This window comes from Microtus oregoni, unplaced genomic scaffold (assembly GCF_018167655.1).
Source record: "Microtus oregoni isolate MIOR12 unplaced genomic scaffold, Mior012 000001F_ref0000356, whole genome shotgun sequence".
Taxonomy (NCBI): Eukaryota; Metazoa; Chordata; class Mammalia; order Rodentia; family Cricetidae; genus Microtus; species Microtus oregoni.
This window is the reverse complement of record NW_024543060.1, coordinates 86,175,001-86,194,853: the sequence shown is the minus strand read 5'-3', so window position 1 is coordinate 86,194,853 and position 19,853 is coordinate 86,175,001. Positions and strand designations below refer to the sequence as shown.

General features: G+C 43.2%; 1 protein-coding gene across 1 annotated transcript in view; it reads right to left on the bottom strand.

Annotated features, from left to right (window-relative positions):
- Cfap54 (cilia and flagella associated protein 54) overlaps nt 1-19,853 on the bottom strand; it is a 249,963-nt gene that overhangs the window by 63,143 nt on the left and 166,967 nt on the right. The window contains exons 52-59 of the mRNA XM_041669797.1: nt 11,394-11,496; nt 10,057-10,204; nt 9,169-9,326; nt 8,830-9,006; nt 8,608-8,734; nt 5,373-5,528; nt 3,009-3,114; nt 1,901-1,994 (exon numbers count right to left, since the gene is read on the bottom strand). Of these exons, the coding sequence (XP_041525731.1) occupies nt 1,901-1,994; nt 3,009-3,114; nt 5,373-5,528; nt 8,608-8,734; nt 8,830-9,006; nt 9,169-9,326; nt 10,057-10,204; nt 11,394-11,496 (1,069 nt within the window). The remainder of the gene's footprint in view (nt 1-1,900; nt 1,995-3,008; nt 3,115-5,372; nt 5,529-8,607; nt 8,735-8,829; nt 9,007-9,168; nt 9,327-10,056; nt 10,205-11,393; nt 11,497-19,853) is intronic.

Sequence of the window (19,853 nt, the reverse complement as noted above, 5' to 3'; positions counted from 1 at the left end):
GACTCTAGTAAGTTTATATTTTGTTAAAGTATTTGCTATGTCAAATTTTATGGAATTATAGCATTTTTTTCTGCAAACCCTATTTCACATTCATAATTACAATCACGTCTCCTGAACAGGCCGAGAAAGTAATGAGATTCACGCCAGCACTGTTCTCTATAGAAACCACACTCATGCTTTTCTCTAACTGGTAATAAGCATTTTTATCATACCCCCAGAGCAACCTGTCCTAGCTTATAATCATTTTTATTTTTTAAATGGTGATACCTACCTAATACAGCTAGCATATAAATAATTTGATTGACGAATTAATTATATTTGCCTAAAGCTTTAAGTCATGCTTATGACATCTCAAAAATTAGAGGTTTGAAACAGTTGCAGTGGTGTGTGCCTTCAATCCCAGCATTTGGGAGGCAGAGGCAGGTGGAGCTCTGTGAGTTCAAGGCCAGCCTGGTCTACAGGACACCCAGGGCTACGTGGAGAGACTTTATCTGAAAACAAACAAATAAACAAAAATTAAAAAAAAAATCTTGGGGGATGGGTTCAGAGGGATGGGAAAATGAGTGGAATCGAGATACATGATATGAGATCCACAAAGAATTGATAAAAAGTGCTAAAATTTTTAAGATTGGATTTTTAACATTTGGATCCCACTGTTTTCTGAAAAGATCTTGCAGGGTCAATGATCATTTGGTGAGGAAAATATGAACATTTACTACAACCCAACAATAATCATGTCATTCAAAGCAACCTGCCTTATTTCTTTCCTCAGGATCTTCCTCGGTCAGAATCTTTGGTACTACAGAGCACCTATGCAGATCATCCGAACCTGGGAGGCTGCTGGGAACCCCAAACCCCAAGTCCACTTCCTAAGTGACAAGTCATTATCTGCCTTCAGCAAGACTTGGGGAGATGTGTCTGCACGTTAGTTCCCAGGCACTGCTGTGGGTACTGAATCCTCCTGGGAGTCTGCACAACTCGCGCCTTATCCGACGCCTCCCATCATGACATCACACCAAAGTGCCACCTTTACGAGCCACCCCAGCAGCCCAAATAATTTCCTCGTGAGTTTCACTACTAAGAGCCCTGCTCAGCCCCTCTTTCTCCCTCACTCCCTTCTGATTTTCCATGTCTGCGGCCATACGGCCTGTCTCCCTCCACCAGCTTGTCTCAGCACTGACTCAGCACCTTCTAGAAGATCGCCTTTATCACAGCCGATGCTTGATACATCTGTAAGATGTGAATGACACCGACAGGCCATATTAGCTTCAACATTACTGTGTGTCCATTCCTATATTCTCCCGAGCATGCCTAACCATTGCCTTTGTGTATTTACATAACCAGCATTTTTACAAGCAGAAACACCAACATGAAATCAATTTCCAGAGTTCTACCAAAAGGTTCCCAAGAGGTGACTACAACTGTGATTGTCGGGCTATTTCATTTGTATTTGAACAAAGCTTGCCTGATGTTCAGAGAGGAAAACAGCCACACTGGCCAGCCTTACAGACCAGGCAGTGGGGACACACACCTTTAATCCCAGTAGCCACGCTAGTTTGTCATAGAAAGTGGTGCACACCTTTAATCCCTGCCCTAGAGAGGATTATAAAACAAGAGGAGACAGCTCACAGGCTCAGGCTCATTCTGAGATTCCTGGAGGCAGGATCGCCATTTTGGACTGAGGCAGACGTTAAGAGCCAGTAGCTGGCTGTTTTGCTTTTCTGACCTTTGGGTTGGATCCCAATTTCTGTCTCTGGGTTTTTATTAATGGTGATACATATGACTATAAAGTAATGAGCTGATGTCTCCAAGTCATCTAGGAAAATGCCTCATTATTTCCACAGTGCAGAATCACTGCAAATGATCAAAGGTTTCCGATCCCCCTGAACACAGCTGTTACCTTGAGTGTTGATGGGGTCGCTGACACTCTCTTCCTTGGCTTCTTCAGATGGAAATACACCAGGGCAATTTCTAGGTAGGAGTCTTTGATCAACCTAAAATGAAAGGACATTACACTCAGCCTCGGTGGTCTCTTGGAGGATCTCGTTGTACTTTTCGCCAACAAGGTCGGGGAGAGTAAACAGGAAGGACAGACAAGTGTTCTTCTCTTAACCTATGCATCCTGAGGCTGCAGCTAGTAGGATCTTCCTCAGAAAGGAGAAGCTCTTGAGAAAGTTCAGCATTCTATCTGGGCTTATGCTGGCAACATCCTGGGCTATGACCGCTGTAAAGCTTAGCAAGACCTTTCTGGAACATTCCAGTGAAGCAGTCACTAAAGAAGTCATAGTAAAAGAAGCCATCCTTGAATACAGGTGTCTGTCTACTCTCCTACACTAATGGAAATGGAAATAGACAGAGACCACCTCAGAAGGCAGTAATGCTCAGATCTAGATATAATCTATTAAAGGCATTAATTGAAGTCTCTTTCAGTCCTGGCCTAACAACAGTGGCTTCCCATCAATATTGTGGTCATTTTTTAACTGACTTAAGTAGGCTATTAGTATGGATGGCTACAGAGACCATGTAAATAAATCCTTCTAAACTCTTTAACATTCATGGTAGGTTCTTCTAGTTGTAAACTAGTCCAGAGGAATACCCCATAGTCTTGATATTGACAGGAGACCTGGGTCTAGGTGAGAGCCAGCTGGCAGCCTAGAAGGCCACTATGACAGATGGGAGCATCCCCCGACTTTCCTGTAAAGGCCGCCTTAGGTCAGAGCCAGAAGCAACAAGCTTGAGAAGCAGGTAGGTAAACCTGCTGTCTGGGTTAGCCCCAGTGCATGAACCCTGCCGTGACCAGGTCTCTCATTCACCCCTTTCTTTGGTACTTTGGTATTTTTCCCCCAAAGCTGAGGACTGAACCCAGGGCCTCACACTTGCTAGGCAAGCGCTCTACCACTGAGCTACATCCCCAACCCCTCATACCTTTCTTGAATCTTGCGTGCCCTACTACACAGAGCTCAGACCACACAGGAAAAGTTCTACAAGAATTAAATGGTCTCCATTACCCTGAGTTCTGATCATTTTTCAGGCTTATTTGAATAGCTTCGAAAAAACTCTCTACTTGAGAAATTGGAGATTTCTCTTCCTTCAGGATTTGACGCTCTATTCTGCCTGCAAGAAGAAGTAACATGCATGAGCATGGTTCCCCCTTTTCTGTGATTTATGACGGAAGCGCAGATGCTTCATTCTACAAACCCTGGAAGCTGGCCTGCTGTCCTCTGCTTGTCTGTCCATCACTCCTTGATGGAAGAGAAGCTGAGGATGAACGAATTACCGCTTCCTTCCCCAGGAATGTCTGAAATGCTTTCCTTTGCTTCCCAGCACCACTGGCATTACAGCTTCCTTTCCTCTGTCCCTTTACTTTGTGATTCCTCTCCTCTACCATCCCTTTCTCTCTTGCTCTTGTCTGTTTTACAAATATATACATATATATATATAGGCTCAGCTGTATCCTTATGTTCATTGCAGCAATATTCATAACACAAAGACAGAATAAGTCTGAGTACTCTTTGAGGTTAAATGGATTTTTTTCAAAGTGATATGCACACACAGGAATATTATCTAGCATAAAATGAAAGAAATGTTGCCATTTGCACATATGAACATGGGACACTATGTTAAGCAAAAGAAGCTAAGCACAGGAAGGTAAACACTGCATGATGTTGCTTACATCAGCTCATGAATCTGAAAAAGCTCCATTCATGAGGTCTAAAGTGGAGCACCAGTTGCTGAAGTATGGGAAACAGAGGTGCTGATTTTATATATATATATATATATATATGAAAGCATTACACTGTACTGAAATATATATAATTTTTATCAAATTTTTTAAGTTATATATTTATACTGGTATAAGCCTAGCCTTTGATGGCTGAGCCATCTCTCCAGCCAAGCTTTTAAGTTTTAAAAATAAGTTTAACAAAAGTCAAGAGGTGATAGCACATGCCTTTAATCCCAACACTCAGGGAGGCAGAGGCAAATGAGTAGGAGAGCCTGATCTATAGAGTGAGTTCCAGGGCAGCCAGGGGTACAAACACCCTGTCTCAAAAAGCCAAAAAACAAACAAAAAAATAATGAACTTAATGAAAAATAAATCCTTAAAAAACAAAACAGCAAATGCTTGAAAATACTTAGAAATGATGCTAGTGCCTACCCATCCCTTGGCTCCCAGCAACCATGGCAACCATGGTGGTTTCCATCCTTCTGGCACAAGAACTGAGAGAGCTGTCCTGCAGTAGAAATGCCAGGAAAGCAAAGTCCTATCCTCACCAAGAATAAGATCCACAGCTTTTGCATAGCAGGAGGGAAAGGGCGGGGTGGAGGGGGGGTGGGGACGACAGAGCTCCCCTCGGGGCATGCTCATTTAACAGCTCCTGGTGTGTGAGATGCTAACTCTCATGCTGCTTGTATAGATCAGTAAAGGACAATAATTGTTATGCTTTGGTTTTCCTGTGGTAAAAATGGCCATGGTGAACTTCCATGAATGCACTGTCTTTAAATTCTAAGGCAGGTATTCTACAGTTATTAAATTTTAATTTATGCTATACCTTACTTAGAGAAATTAACCAAAATGTCTAACTAGGTAATGAAATAATATAAAATGCTAATTTATTGTTCTCATTTAATTATTTTTTAATTAGTAAGTTCAATTTGTCTTATTATTATTTAACAAGTATGTGTTTTTAAAGATTTATTTCTGTTTTTAATATCTTCTTTTATGTGTACAGATGAGTTTTCCTGCATGTATGTCTGTGTATCATGTGTATGGCTAGTACCTGAAAGGCCAAAGGAGGGCATTGGATCCCCTGAAATTGAAGTTGCAGCTGTATTCATGCTGGGAATCGAACCTGAGTCCTCTGGAAGAGAAGTCAGTGATCTCAACTTCTGAGTGATCTCTCTAGGCCTAGATTTTTATTTTTAAATTATGTGTACGTGTATCTGTGTGGGTGTATGTGAGCACGAGAGAAGGCACCCACAGAGGCCGGAAGACTTCGCTGGATCCCATGGAGCTGGGGTTACGGGTGGTGACTCCCCTAACGTGGGTGCTGGGAACTTGACTCAGGTCCTCTAGAGGAGCTTTACACACTTAGCAGTGGGAAAACTGCTGAGTAGTCTCTCCAGCCACATGATGTGCGGCCAAGTGGCTGAAGTTGACATTTTCTTGAACCAAACATTAAGCTTTATACGAAAATATCAATTAGTCGTACCTTTTTTTCTAGTTATAACTTAATGAGAGGCTTTCCTCAGACGCGGAGACAGAGAGTGCTGGTGTCTTACAAAGCTCTTGTTTTCACAAACAGGAAGTTGGTTATTAATAACACCACGGCTCCACTAGCTTTGTCACAGTTCTGTGGCCAAGCTCCACCTACCTTTCTGAAACAGCATCTCAGCTTCCACCTCGTGCTCCTCGGCAGCTGCCCCCTTGCAGAGCTTCAAGGCCATCTCAAAGAGGTGAAGAGCAGGCAACCACCTTGTGACGTCCTTCTTTTTGCTGCTGGAATACACCTGCTTGGACAACGTGTGTCCTGAAAGCAAAACAGTTGGGTGGGGGCAAAACAGTGAAGCCTTCAGCAATTGGAGCAAGCCACTAAGACAAGGGACTAATCTCACCGTAATGCTATGGGTTGTCACAGTTCCGGGTAGCAAGAATGCTCTAGAGAGCCACATATCCAATTCGTCAGGGAGCTAAAACAGTAAACTGAGCTCTGAGCAATCTCCAATGTGCTGTCTTCTTTTTAAAACAACAATAGTCTCCAAAAGTTCTCAACTTTTCATGGTGCTTCTAAAACAACCTCCATGTTCCTTGTTTGTTCCCAAAGTAATTTTAATATTTATTTATTATTTTACATCCCGATGCCAGTTTCCTCTCCCTCCTCTGCTCTCAGTCCCTCCCCCGTCACCTCTGGTTTGTGCCTCCCCGACCCATCTACTCCTTCCTTTCTCTTCAGAAAGGGCAGTCAGGCCTCCCATGAGTACCAACAAAACATGATATATCAAGTTGCAGTAAGACTAAGCACCTCCCCTTTTATCAAGGCTGGACATGACAACACAGTGTGAGGAATAGGGTCCCAGAGGCCAGCAAAGACTCAGAGACAGCTCCATGTATTCAAGAAGAGGCCTTACGAGAGAAACATCTGGAAGTTGTATGTTGTTTGGTATTAATAAACTTGCATATATTAATAGTTTTTTCTATTACAAGCACTGGTTACTCATTACGTAATCTGTCATCATAACTGGGTAAGAAAGCTCCTTACAGGCAAGGGCTACATGCCACACTACATGGGAGCGCTCATCTTTAATGACCGTATGGAAGGATTACTGAATGGAAGAAACACCATTCTATATGGCATCAAAGACTGACATTTATCAAAAAATATTTTCTATATGTTTGAGTACTAGATATAAATGAGAAAAAAAGAGATAGGACTGTTAAATGGTTCCTACATGTCAGGTACCATCTCGTGAACCCCACATGAACTGCACTGTGATTCACAGCTCTGAGTGGGCAACATTACACCCAAGGTCACATGATCATGATTTGAACCTAAGCCTGGCCCCATGGCCCACACCCTAAACTACAACACAGTACTGTTGATTAACTAAGAATAGAAACAGCAAGGCAAGTAGTTCAAATATCATGAGGCTGGTCACAGGAAGAAAAACTGCAGGGCACTATGGGAGCAGAAGAGAGATCTGGTCCGTCTAGATCTTGGAAAGGTCCCAGGAAACTACCCAGACAACATGGTTGTCTTGTAGGTCAGTGGGTGACAATTTCACCCACTTCTGTTTCATAAATATAACCTTAAAGCATGCTATTACCTTTCAGAGGCTATCACAAAGAATAAAAAGAGGAAGTAGCCAAATGTGCAATGCAATCTAGACTATAAAGAGACACTGTCGTGAAGCTAGCTGCGGGAGAGTTTGGGCTTCATAATGTTGAAATGTGCCTTCTCCCAGAAAACACCAACTCGAAAGAAAAAACTGTTGTGGAACTGACTTTGTTTTGACAGAAAAGCGGCTTGTGGTTTTGTTTTTAAAGGCTGTATTTAATATAATATAGCAGAAAGCAAGCTGTTCAGCTTCAAGTGCGTCTACCAAGAAGCAACAGTATTGTCATTGAGTGGTGACAGATCTTCAAGATTAGTGAGTCAGAAAAGCCGAGAGCAGATTTGATTTTTGCACATGCAGTGCTTTGAGCTCACACAGAACTCAAATGTCCTAATAATACAGATAAACTGTGGGCTCAGAATATAGGGGAAATCGCTTGTGTGTGGTCACTGGCTGAGCTGCAAGGAGTCTCAGAGGCCAGCTAGTTGTGCTAACTCCATCAGATAGGAGACTTCCAAGGGAGAGGGATGTATGTACTGAAACTCATGCGTCAGTGATGCTACTGAGAAAGGATCAAAGGAGGAGAAAGAGATAAGGAGAAAATTTGGGAAAGCATATGCTCGCTGGCCTCCCTTTGCCAGTCCAGTCCTACTACTGATTCTCTTGGTGAGCAGCTTCTGGTAGAGAAGGCAGAAGGGTCCTAGAAGGTGCCGACTACAACAGAGAGCTGCTACCAGCGTCAGGACAGGACAACTGGCTTTGTACCCGGGCTGTTTAGAGAGGTTTCCCAAAGGGGCTAACCGGTAGAGCACAGCAGACCTGCGCACCTTTCTTTACACTGCCTAAAACAACCACGGCACCTGGTGTTCAAGGTGGTCTTAGCAGAAGGGCCACTGCTTACTTAGCATGCATTGTGGTGAGACGTGGAAACTACATCTTCAAGACACCTTGACTCTCAAGAACACAAAGACTTTGGCAATTCCCACATTTACAGGACACAAATTTGTTGCTTAAAATGATGCAGGTTACTAGGCTTTGGGACAAATCATGCCATTATCATCTGCACAATTAAGATAATGCTTTTTCATGGGCATTGTTTTTAGAGATACAGGCACTTAGCGGCATCAGGGACAACCAGAAGACATAATATACTGTTCTATACGCCTCCCAAAAACCTTCCTCAGTTTGACATGAATGTAAAATAACTAGTTGTGGTTTAGAGAACAAAAAAAAAGTGGTTTATTATTTAGGAATGCACCCACACTCTGGGTGTCCATGATTTTTTTCAATAAAGTAGACTGTGGGAATAATGTTGTTACAGAGACTGGTAGCTGAATAAAATGCAACAGTCCACAGCAGAACGCTTCACATATTATGACTACTGCAGTCAACCTCACACTTGATCTGTACACGAAGATCATCCTTGTACCACAGAATCTAGTGTGTGGTAAGTAATCCAAACCTATTTAAGCATGCAGAGCCTGGGCATTCATCAGACTGATCCTTCAAGTTATGATATGCTACTTGAAAAGTCAATTTAAACACCTATAGTAGCAGGGCAATGGTGGAGCATGCCTTTAATCCCAGAAATCGTGAGGCAGAGGTAGGCAGATCTCTGTGAGTTCGAGGCCAGCCTGGTCTACAAGAGCTACTTCTGGGACAGCTAAGGGCTGTTACACTGAGAAACTCTCTCTCAAAACACCACCGCCAACAAAACAAAACAAACAAAATAATGCCTATGATACTCTAGGAAGGTAGATGTTTCAATGTTCTTACCAATTCTCAGTTTTATTTTGGCCAGTAACATGACGTGAGGAAGGTAGATATTTTTCAAAGGCTGCAGTGGATTTGCATAGTCAGCTTCTGAGAGAGGGAATTCAATTGTCTCTCCAAAATTTAGCATCTAGGAGAGAAACAGTGGCTTCAGTGTCACAGTGAGGGAGAAGAAAAAATAGAAAAGTACATTCCCAAGTTCATGGCCACTGAAAGCATTCCCACCTGGGCAATGAGGATGTTGTGTGCTTGATTCAAGAAAATTAATTTGTCCTCTTTCGAAGCCCCTTCCTTGAATTTTTCAGCTTTGGTTAAGTCATCCATTAGAACGAAGCTTCTTGCCAGAGTCAGCCAAGATCGAGGAGAAAGGAACTCACTTCCTCCCAGCAAATGGATGATTTCCTATTGAGAAAACACAATTCTGTTTGTGTTTTCCAGTTCATTGCGGAGCTGTGGCCATGGTGACAGGTGCACACACATTCATTAGGGTTGAGGATCCCCTCCTTTCGATCCAACTGGGATGTTCCCTAAACACACATGTGTATGCTACCCTGTCTCCGTTACCTGAAGGTTTCTGATGATGTCTGCCTTTAAGTGTTTCTCCTGCAGACCCAGGATCACGGCTTGCATCAGGAACTCGGCCAGGCACTCCGTGTCCTCTGCACTTTGTGCCTCCGTGCACACTTCATTGATGAGGCTCAGACAGTCCGTCATGTCATTCTCTAAGGCAGACAAGGGCGAGCATCGAGATGCAGGAGAAAGCAAGAAGGGTGTGCACATAGAGTCCCCAAAGATCAAAGAAGGAGAGGACATTCAGATGGAAAACAAATGGGCTTCCATGAAACCTGGAGCAGGGAAGTGTTCTCATTTGGGTGAAAGTGCTTTCGTTTAGTCTGATGCTATCAAAGTAATGTTATTACATGAAATGACTCCATCTGGAAGGTAGATCGAGACATGCAAATAGGTAGGCACACAGCTAGACCGCTATCAGTCACTGTGGGAGCCTCTGTTTATAGATGCCAGGCTGTCATCTAAGACTATGACGTCTCTCACCATCAGTCAGGCAGGGACGTATGTTATCTCTGCCTTCCAAAGAGGAAAGGGAAGAGTCATGGGAGAGACTGAGCAAAGTCGGGGGAGGGTGTTGGCAAGGAGGGGGCAGGTCAGCATTGGAACCCTACTTAGGTGGCTCATCAGCTCTATGCTAAGAGCTGCGCAAATGTATTTTGCAATCTCCTTGTATTTTTTGAAAACTTAAATCAGTAACAAATGGGCTGTTTGCTCTGGAACAGAGCACCATGAATTATCACTGTTTTTGTTTTACAACCTGTATTCTAAATTCTGGAAAGAGAGCAAGCTAGAAGGCTGTGAGCATTCTCATAGACATATCCCCATACAAGTCTGTCCCCCATGTCAAATGAACCATACTGAAGACATTGGCTAAGAAAATACCTTTCATGACTCCGATACCACGAATCTGTGCAACAAACGCAGTCACGAGCATCAAGCGGCACCTCAGCCAAAGGTGGATGTTGAAATATTCCCGGGAATTCAGAGAAATGGGGTCTAAAAACTCGTTATCATCTTTACTTTCTGTGGTCTAAAGAACATTAAAACGACAGGGTTAGCTTCCCATTGGATAATGAGAGCACTCCAGCCTAAGGCTAAGCAAGAACTGAGAGGAGCACCCAAAAGCAATCCACAATATCACATTGTAAATTAAGAAGTTGCTCCTGAACATTCTAGAAAACATGATACATGCAAAAGAAACAAGTAAAATCACCCTAAATTCCATAACTCTCTATTAACATATTATATCACATTTTGACCTGTCTTTTCTCTCTATACCATTACGCAAAAACAACTTGGCATGTAACCAGAGATGGCTCAGAGGTTAAGAGCACTGGCTGCTCTGGCAGAGGACCAGGCTTCGGTTTCCAGCAGCTACATGGCAGCTCACAATCACCTGTAACTTCAGCAGAATCCAATGACTTCATCTGCCCTTGGTTGGCAACGCACACACACGCTGCATTTAATATGCAAATGAACACTTATACACATAAACTAAAAATTTTAATTAATAAAACAGCTTTGCAACAAGGGAATTGTTTTGGTTTTGTTTTTAATTATATTATCAGCAGTTTCTATGTTATCAAAACCCTCCATTTCAGGGATGAAAAATGGTAAATACAGCACTGGGCATCTATTCTGGGTTATTAGTTCGCTGAGTATGAGTGATTTCATTAGAAGCTTCTGCGTGATGAATACTTTTATTCAGATTCCTAAGCAATCTTCTGTTGTTAAATTACACAGTCTCACTCAGCCCAGTGACACAGCTCGTGACCAGCTGCCCAGCAGACGTGAGAGCCGTGTATGGGGACGGCTAAGAGTGGGGAACTCCAGGTGGGAGAGAGGATGAGTGTCCTTGCTGCCACACCCAGGTAATACACAAGGGTGGAAGGAAGAGTGGGTCTTGGGAACCCACTCTGCTAGTGGGGGCCACATCAGGACTCACCACAACCACACATCTCATTTAAGTGAGCCTTTGGTGATGACTGTATCCACCCTCAACAGCTCACAAAGGAGATCACAAAACTTTTGAAAAGAATTTAAGGGCCTCTCTCAATAAAGAGCATAAATGGGACTTTGACCCAGACCCCGGTCTTGCAGCTACTTCTCCTTTACCATTTGGCTTCACCCCAATAGCTCATCAGCTTCCCGCTGTGCCCTTAGTTACGGGACACTGTGTGCTGTGATGTGCACTGCAAGGATATTATGTGCATACGTACAGAAGTTCCCGAAGAGGTGGGACCCACTGAGTCCTCCGGCATTCTCTTTTTAAAAACCTTTGAGTCCTGGAGAAGCTTGAGCGTGGAATACACTATAGCAGCCCTGAAACCAAGGGAAGGTTTGGACTGTTACTAGTGATCGCATTTGTGTGTTATTTCACAAGTGTCTACTTCCTATAGAAACTCTGACAGCCTCAGCCACCCTCAGAAGGTAAGTAGGTGTCCCCATCATATGCCCCAACAGCACTCCACACTGTAGGCCCTCTCCTTTAGTCGTGACACCGTTTAAACACAGCATGGCGTTCTAAACCACGTTCCAGTAGAGTCGCTGAGGCACAATAAAAAAAACTAGTCTTTTTCCCAGTGATCTTGTTTGCTTCCAATTTCCGGGAGGATCTATTTATGTTTTTCTTTGGGTTCACCTTGTTATTTGGCTTCTCTAGGCTTGTGAACTATATAGGCTTAACGTCCTTTGTTTATTGCTAGAGTCCACTTGGGGGTAGGGGTGGCGGTGGGAGAAGACGAGAGGGGGAGAGAGAAGGGAGAAGGAAAAGACTGGGGAGAGCTTGGGGGAGTGAGAGGGTTGAATGGAAAAATAAAATAAATAAGAACCAAAAAAAACTATAGTCTTTTTCAATAAAAAAATGTATCAAAGTATAAATGAATGAATATTTCCATGATCTCAAATAGATTAGAGGCAAAACCCCCTACTTCTACCCCCTGCAGCCAAACTTATCCTACTCCAAGTCTTTGGCAGCGCCACTGCTCCGGATCTTCAATGAACACTATTCCATTTCTCAAGTTCTGCCAGTCTGACCCACAACAGCCCATTGTCTAAGACCTCCTCACCCCTGCATCCAATTAACCTCGGTCCAGGCCATTTCTACCGTCCGGGATGGAGGACCAAGATAGGTACCTTGTTCATCTCCTGTTCTTGCTCTCGCCCCCAACAGTTACAGGAGACTCCTCGAGATGACTGGTGAGGCCCACACGAGAGACCTCCTTGAACTCTGAACTTTCCTCTTTGGACTGAATCCCAAGAATTGTGGTCTAGCCATGGCTGGCTTCATCCGTGTTCACGGATGCTCATAAAAAAGTTAGCTTTGTCCACAGGCTCTCAGAATGTGTGCTACGGAGGCTCAGTTTCCAGATTGTAACTTAAGGAAGTTTTTGTTGTTTGGCAGACATGTCGCATTAATAAACTGAAAACTGTGTTAATACTACCCATGAAGCCGAAATTTTCCCCCTTCTTCCCATAACTTATAGAGCATGTGACTGGCCATTTACCAACGGCCAGATGCCATATTATGGTATTTTAGTGAATTAAGTCATACACTATCCCCCACCCCCACATGCATATGACAAGTTCAAGGTAAGTGCTATTACTGACTCAATTTATGGAGTAGGAAATTAGCACGTGGAAATATTAAATAAGTTGTCACATGGCTACAAAAAGAGTCAGGGTGGGAATCCAGAGACAAGAGGTTCTGGAACTTTTAGCTTGCTTGCTCTCTCTCCTTCTCTCCCTCCATTTACCCTATCCCCTCTCTCTGTCTGAACCAGTTTGATATCATTGGTCACGCCACAGTGTTATTTACCAACATTGCTGTCAGTGACACTGTGCCCATACTTGTCATCAACATCAAATGTCCTCTTGATCCAGCCCAAGTCATTTCTCCTGTGTTCTACTCAGGACATTAATATTACACACCTGGTGTGTCTTCTTCACCTTCGGCCTTCTTATTTATAAAAATGGCTGGTCTGTTTTTGCTATGTGAGTCATGCTGGTCTTGGACTTGTTTCTTTGAGTGGCAGAATTCAGTTCTCCTAAGAAAACCATCAATCACCCCCATGCTCATGGGACATGGTGACCCTTCCTCTGTTCCTTCCTTTCTCTGTGAGCGCTTCCGTGCTATCCATGATCCTGGCTATCAGCCAAGGGAGGTGCCTGGCTCCAGCAGTGGGCACAAAAAGCAGCAGATTGGATCAAATAAATTTAGTACTTAGGCTGAGAGAGATGGGCTAGGCATTCTTGAGGCATCCAGTCTCGTCTCACTGAGCCCCAGCCTAGTCTCTACCTATCTTTCCCTCCTCTGCTAAGCCAATCAGAAAATCGCCGCTTTTGTTCAAGTTGCTCCGAGTTAGAATTCCGTCACTTGCCAATGACCAACACTAACAGATCCACGCAATCTCAATAATTTTATATTTTGCCAAAATATATTTGTATGATGATGCTGATGTGGGCACACATGTGCCGTAGCCTGCGTGTGAAGTACAAAGGTCAACTCTGTGGAGTCGGTGCTCTTCTGCCTTTCTGTGAGTTCTGAGATGAAACTCTAATTGCCAGGCTTGCACAGCAAGTATCCATCCATCCAGCCCCATAATATGTAATTTTCTTCTATTCTTTAATAGCTGTTTACTCCTCTTCCCTTTTTCTATTGTTTTGTGTCTTTGCAACAGTAAATTTTTCTTTGATCCTCCACACTGATTGGAAAATTACATATTCTAGTTTAGATTTTTAACAGCCGTCACTTTTAACAATTTCAAAAGCATACTTCTCAACTAATCCATTTTTAAAAACATCATTTCTCTATTTGTCAAAGGGAGGAATGGGACAAATTGTGGAAGGTGAAGATCTCGGTGCTTTAATCGCCCTTTCTCCTCCATACCTGCTTGGTTTCTACATCTTATGGACTGTCTCTAGCTAATTAGTAATCACTGCCCTTTTCTGGACTCGGTTCCAACACTGCATTCAGTTATACACGCATATGGCCTGAGTGGAAACCCACTGTCATGCCCACCACGGGCCGCTTCAGCAGAACAACTGTACCCATTCCAAGGTTTAAAAGATTTTGGTCTCATCTGCTACGTTGTTTCTTCAGACACATCCTTGGGGCAACCGCCCAGGACTCTTCTGTGATAGCTTCTTTCAGGGTAGGAGCCACAGCTCTTTCTTCTTTTTCCCCTGCTGACCCTGCTGGGAGGGGCATGTATTCATTTTCATCAACAGGTACCTTTTGAAAATAAATTTCCCTGAATCTCATTATTAAGTTTCGTCTTCAGTGCTTTGCTAAGGTTATTGTGCCTTTCTGTGCCTTTCTGAACCCTTTAGGTGAGAAATTAGAAGAGATTACAGATGAAGAGTGCTTGCTGCTCCTACAAAGGACCTGCTTGCAGTACCCAGTTCTCACAATGGCTAACTCCAGTACCAGGGGATCTGTTGCCCTCTTTTGGTCTCTGTGGGTATACACACACAGGTAAAACTCTCAGGCACATAAGGAGCAATAACAGAACTACCTGATGGGATCTTTTAATGGACAGCTGAACCACAGGCGTTATTTCACTTTTACGAGGGGATGAAAATTTCCCAGGTGTCTGTGGACTGGTTACAGTTTCCTCTTTGGGGAATAAAAAACAAAGGCATGTGGAATTGTCTTTTGCCAGTGGTATCTTTTAATCCATGCTTTCCAGTGGCGATAAGTAAAAACGTCATGACCTATTTACTACAAGCACAGCTGGTGGCTACAAGCTGTTTTGTCTTCTGGTGCTGGGGTCACACCCAGGCCTTGCACACTCCAGGCAGGGGTTCAGCCAGTGAGCAGCAGCCGGCTCCCTAGGGCCTTGGACTCTTCACGCAGGCGCTCTGCCACTGAGCAACAGTTACCTCCCCAGTGCTGGATGCAAGCATTTCTTGCATGCACAAAAATTAAATATTTTACAGATTAAATCAGTTGACATTTTTCTTTGAACTCAATTCTAATTTGATAAGTTTTTAGAGCTTCAACGATTTAATTATGTTTTCTTCTGTTGTTAATGAAAGCTTTTAAATTCAACTTGTATAGCAAATTTTCAGGAATTTGTACACAGGGGGGAAGAGTTCAAAGCCCACCTGTGTCATGTTTTAGCTGTATGATCTCAGGAAATGCAATTATCGATCTCTTTATAAAATGAGAATGATAACAGTTCTAACCACATCAAAATGAATGATTTTGATGATTAAATTAGGATCCATTTGTTCAAAAATACATGCTGGGTATCTATTTCGTGCCAGGCAGAAATCTAGGAGCCATGGATAGAGCAGCAAACAATACAAACCAAAGCCCCACCTCCCAGGCCCTGACATTCTACTCCAGTAGGATGTGCTTAGTAAACACGAGCTAGCTATTGGCATCAGAAGTTTATTGATTTGGCAAGAGAAATAGTAGAGGCCAAATTTATTTATTTTATTTATTTTTACTAACTCGTTAAGCAGCTCTACAAGCTGGGAATATTAAACTCCTAAGAGTTTGCTGGGCCATTAAAACATCTGCAGCATTGTAGTCTACTTACTTCCTAAGGCGTCCTTTGTGATTAACGTTATTGCTTTTCGTTTGCTATAGAAAGAAGCGAGCAAGAAGAGCAAGGAGCCTAGCTTGGCTTCAGTTTAACCGCAGTCCCTCGCTCCATCTCCTGCCCTCGAGGCTACACACTTGTAGGGCACAGGACGGTGCTTTCACAGCCACCACCTCACCCTGGGAGAAGGAAGTGGTGCCCACTCCATGGGCTCTTCTGATTCTAAAGCCGGGGCTTTAGACAGAAATGAGCTTATGAGGTTTGGAATATTGATAACAAAGAAACTGTACTAAAACATAGGATATACCAGTATGTCATAACCCACTTAGTGCTGTTTAGTTGCTTTGTTTTCTGTTGCTATAATGAATCATCTGCAACTGAGAATAAAAGTATACTTAGTTCATTGTACTAGACCAGTGGTTCTCAACCTGTGGGTCACAACCCCTTTGGGAGGGGGGGTTCACATATCAGATATTTACATTATGATTCACAACAGCAGCGAAATTACAGTTATAAAGTGGCAACAAAATAATGTTATGATTTGGGTCATTACAACATGAGGAAATGCATTAAAGGGTTACAGCATTAGGAAGGTTGAGAACTGCTCTTCCTTTGACTCCCCACCCTTGGTGGGTGTCATCAACTGCTGAGGGCTTCCTGATGCATTATAACATTGTAGAATGTCACAGGGCCAGATAGAAAGAGCCTGCACCTGCTCAGGCTTGTTTCATACAAAGCCACTAATGCCCGCATTAGGACTCTACCCTGGTGACCCCATCGAATGCCAATTATCTCTCAGAGGAGCTTGTATTGATGACTTCCCTGTGGCTTTAATTTAAAAAATACCTTGACAGAAAGCAGCTTCAGGAAAGACAGGCTTTCTCGTGGCTTACAGTTGCAGGGGGTACAGTCCCTCTGGAAGGGAAGGCAGGGCAATGGGCAGGGCAAGCACGGTAGCAGGAACAGAAAGGTGGCTAGCCATACTTTCACCCACAGAGAGTACGCAGAGATCAAACAGGAAGTGGGCAACATAGAAGGCGCCAAAGCCCACCTCGAGTAACACACTTCCTCTAGCAATATTCTACAAAACCTTCCCAAAGACCACGAGCGACTGAAGACCAAGTGTGCACACACATGAGCCTATAGGGGGCATTTATCACTCAAGTCACCCCAGAGAGACATTGTTAGCACACACCTCAGAGGTTACGTTTCTAAGACACCATCTCCAGGGACAGACATTTAAACAACAGCATCTGCACAAAGGAGAATTGCTAGTTCCTTCCCAGCAGCAGCCAGAGCAGTGCAGACAGGCCTAGAAGTATGACCTGTTCTAAAGTCTCAAATCGCAAGGAATTTCAGCTTGGTCATGAAATCAAAGGCTTGGATGTTTTCCCGTTTAGACCATCAGTTAAAGACCAAGGAAAATAGAAACAAACATTTGCTCAAACAACATTAAAAGGACGGTGTTCTGAAAGAGGGTGCAGAAGGAGAAACAGTGTGGAAAGCTTTGATCCCAGATATTTCTTATTAACATTCATGACAAAAATGGCCAGTTTTTTCTCATAAAAATCCATGCAGCTTGCTCTACCTGTCATCCCTGGGGAAGCGCCTTTCAATTTCCTTGACACATAATTTTATTGGAAGTATCAGGAGATGTCAAGCTGACCATCATTTGGAAAAGGGATTGTCCAATGCTCTCAGCAGTGCTCCAGCAGAAGCTTGTGTGGGATTTAAGTTCATGAACGAGAAACCTCACTCATCTTGACAGTGACCTTCCCAAATGAAAACTCTGCTCCACAGAGGCAAAAGTGCCAAAGGTTTTTCAGGTTTTCTTCCCAGGGGCCACATTCATGTATTTAACGTAGGAGTGTTCTGATACACTGGCGCGGAGTACATCTGCCTAGTCTTCAAATTAAAGCTCTTTATGACAGCCCTTTCCTGGGTATCTGGCAATTTCTCATTCTCATTTAAAAAAAAAAAAAAGCACTCATCACTCACATCCTCTATACCACAAGAGGAGAGAATATCTAAGGACAGGTAAAGAATGACCAAAAAGTGTGTGTGTGAGTGTGTACATGCATGCATATGTGTGTTCAAGGTTTGCAGTTGTTCTCAGAGATACAGTCTGAGGAAAAGAGCACTAATGGAAATCAAATATTAAAAGTTTCTTCATCCTTCAAACTTTGACAGGGGAAATAATTTGTGATTAGTAGAAACAGTCTAAGCCTAAGCCTAAAATTAATAAATTTTCAAAAGCTACCACAATCTACAGCATGAAGATGGCAATAAATGTAATAGCACTGTAAACTACCATAGTTCAGCTTTGATCTCAACACTGTTATCCACTCCTAAAAACTACTAGTATCTGCAAAATTATCAGGGCCCTCTAAAGAGTACCATCAACACTTATAGTATCTGAAATTGAGTTAATATTGACCTCATTTTAAGATTAAATCATTGCACATTAACAGAAATAATACAATTTACACACATAAAAATATTTTCCAAAACATGAATTTAGAGGCTGCCATGGCTTTATTTACTGTCTGTCCTAATAAAGGAAAACCCATTTCTGTCCCTGCTGGCACATCAGTCTATTGTCCCATTTTATTTTGATTAAAAAAGGAAAACTCAGCCTCACACAAGGAGACTTTTTTCTTTTATTTATGGGTGTGTGCATATGTGTGTGTTTGTCTGTTCGGTATGTGAGCACATGTTTGGACTATACATGTGGGTGTCCAGGTGTGTGTGCACATGTGCACACATGCATGCGGAGGCCAAAGGTCAAAGTCTTGTGTCCTCCTCTATTACTTTTGAACCTTATCAACACAAGTTCTTTCACTGAACATGGGTCCATTGGCTAGGCTGGCTGAGCAGCAAGCTCTGGGGACCCTCCTGTCTCTGGCTCCCTCCCACCCCAACACTAGGCTGCAGGTGCTTACCACCAGGCTTCTTACCCAGAGATCTCTGCTCAGGTCCTCAAGCTTGCACAGCAGGCACCCTGTCCTCGGAGCCATTGCCCCAGCCCCAGCTGGCCTCTTTAGATAATTACATTTTTCTTGGATAGTTTCTTAAATGTGTGTAGCCATACAGAATCTTGTACCGCACACTGATGGTTTCCTACATTTGAGCCTATTGGTCTGCTGGGTTCACAAAGATTTTGAAATACTGAGCACTTGTCTGGAAAACGCGCTGTGTGGATACATCAATTATTGAAATACTTAATCATACAATTAAACAATATTTCCGTGAATACTGTCACTCATACACCAAACGCTCATGTTCATGTGACAGCTACAGTCTCCAAAATTCAGACGTTCATATTTTATCACAGGGAACAGATACTAGCAGATCTGCTCCAAGAAACAGCATGATCGTTTTCAAGAAAATGTCTGCCAAATATCCCGAGCTGAACAGCCACAGTCTGTCAGTTGTTTTTTCAAATAAAGATGGTCTTCCCTGAAAAGAGCATCTTGTTCAACTCTCAATTCCATCACCCATGTGTTCCCCTGAAAGACAGCAGTCAACACTGGTATGCTGCACAGACACCCAGACAAACAGCCCACAGGAGCTCCCACCAGCCTGGGAACGTCTTCACTGCAAAGATTCCAAACGCCACAGCTTCTGCTTCTTCATCAAGGGCACTAGTAAGTGCTGCTGGCTTCTCTCTCTCTCTCTCTCTCTCTCTCTCTCTCTCTCTCTCTCTGTGTGTGTGTGTGTGTGTGTGTGTGTGTGTGTGTGTGTGTTCTCTCCTTCTACCATGTGGGTCGCAGGGATTGAATTTAAGTCATCAGCCATGACAAAAGGTGCTCTTACGCTCTGAGTCATCTTTCCAGACACCAGCTGGCTTTTGTTTTTGTTTTTAATTGCATATGAGCAATATTAAAGACTATAGCGTCATAGTTTGTTCCCAATTCCTTTTTTTTTAATATTTATTCATTATGTATTCAATGTTCTGTCTGTGTGTATGCCTGCAGGCCAGAAGAGGGCACCAGACCTCGTTACAGATGGTTGTGAGCCACCATGTGGTTGCTGGGAATTGAACTCAGGACCTTTGGAAGAGCAGGCGATGCTCTAAACTTCTGAGCCATCTCTCCAGCCCCTGTTCCCAATTTCTTGATTCATGCC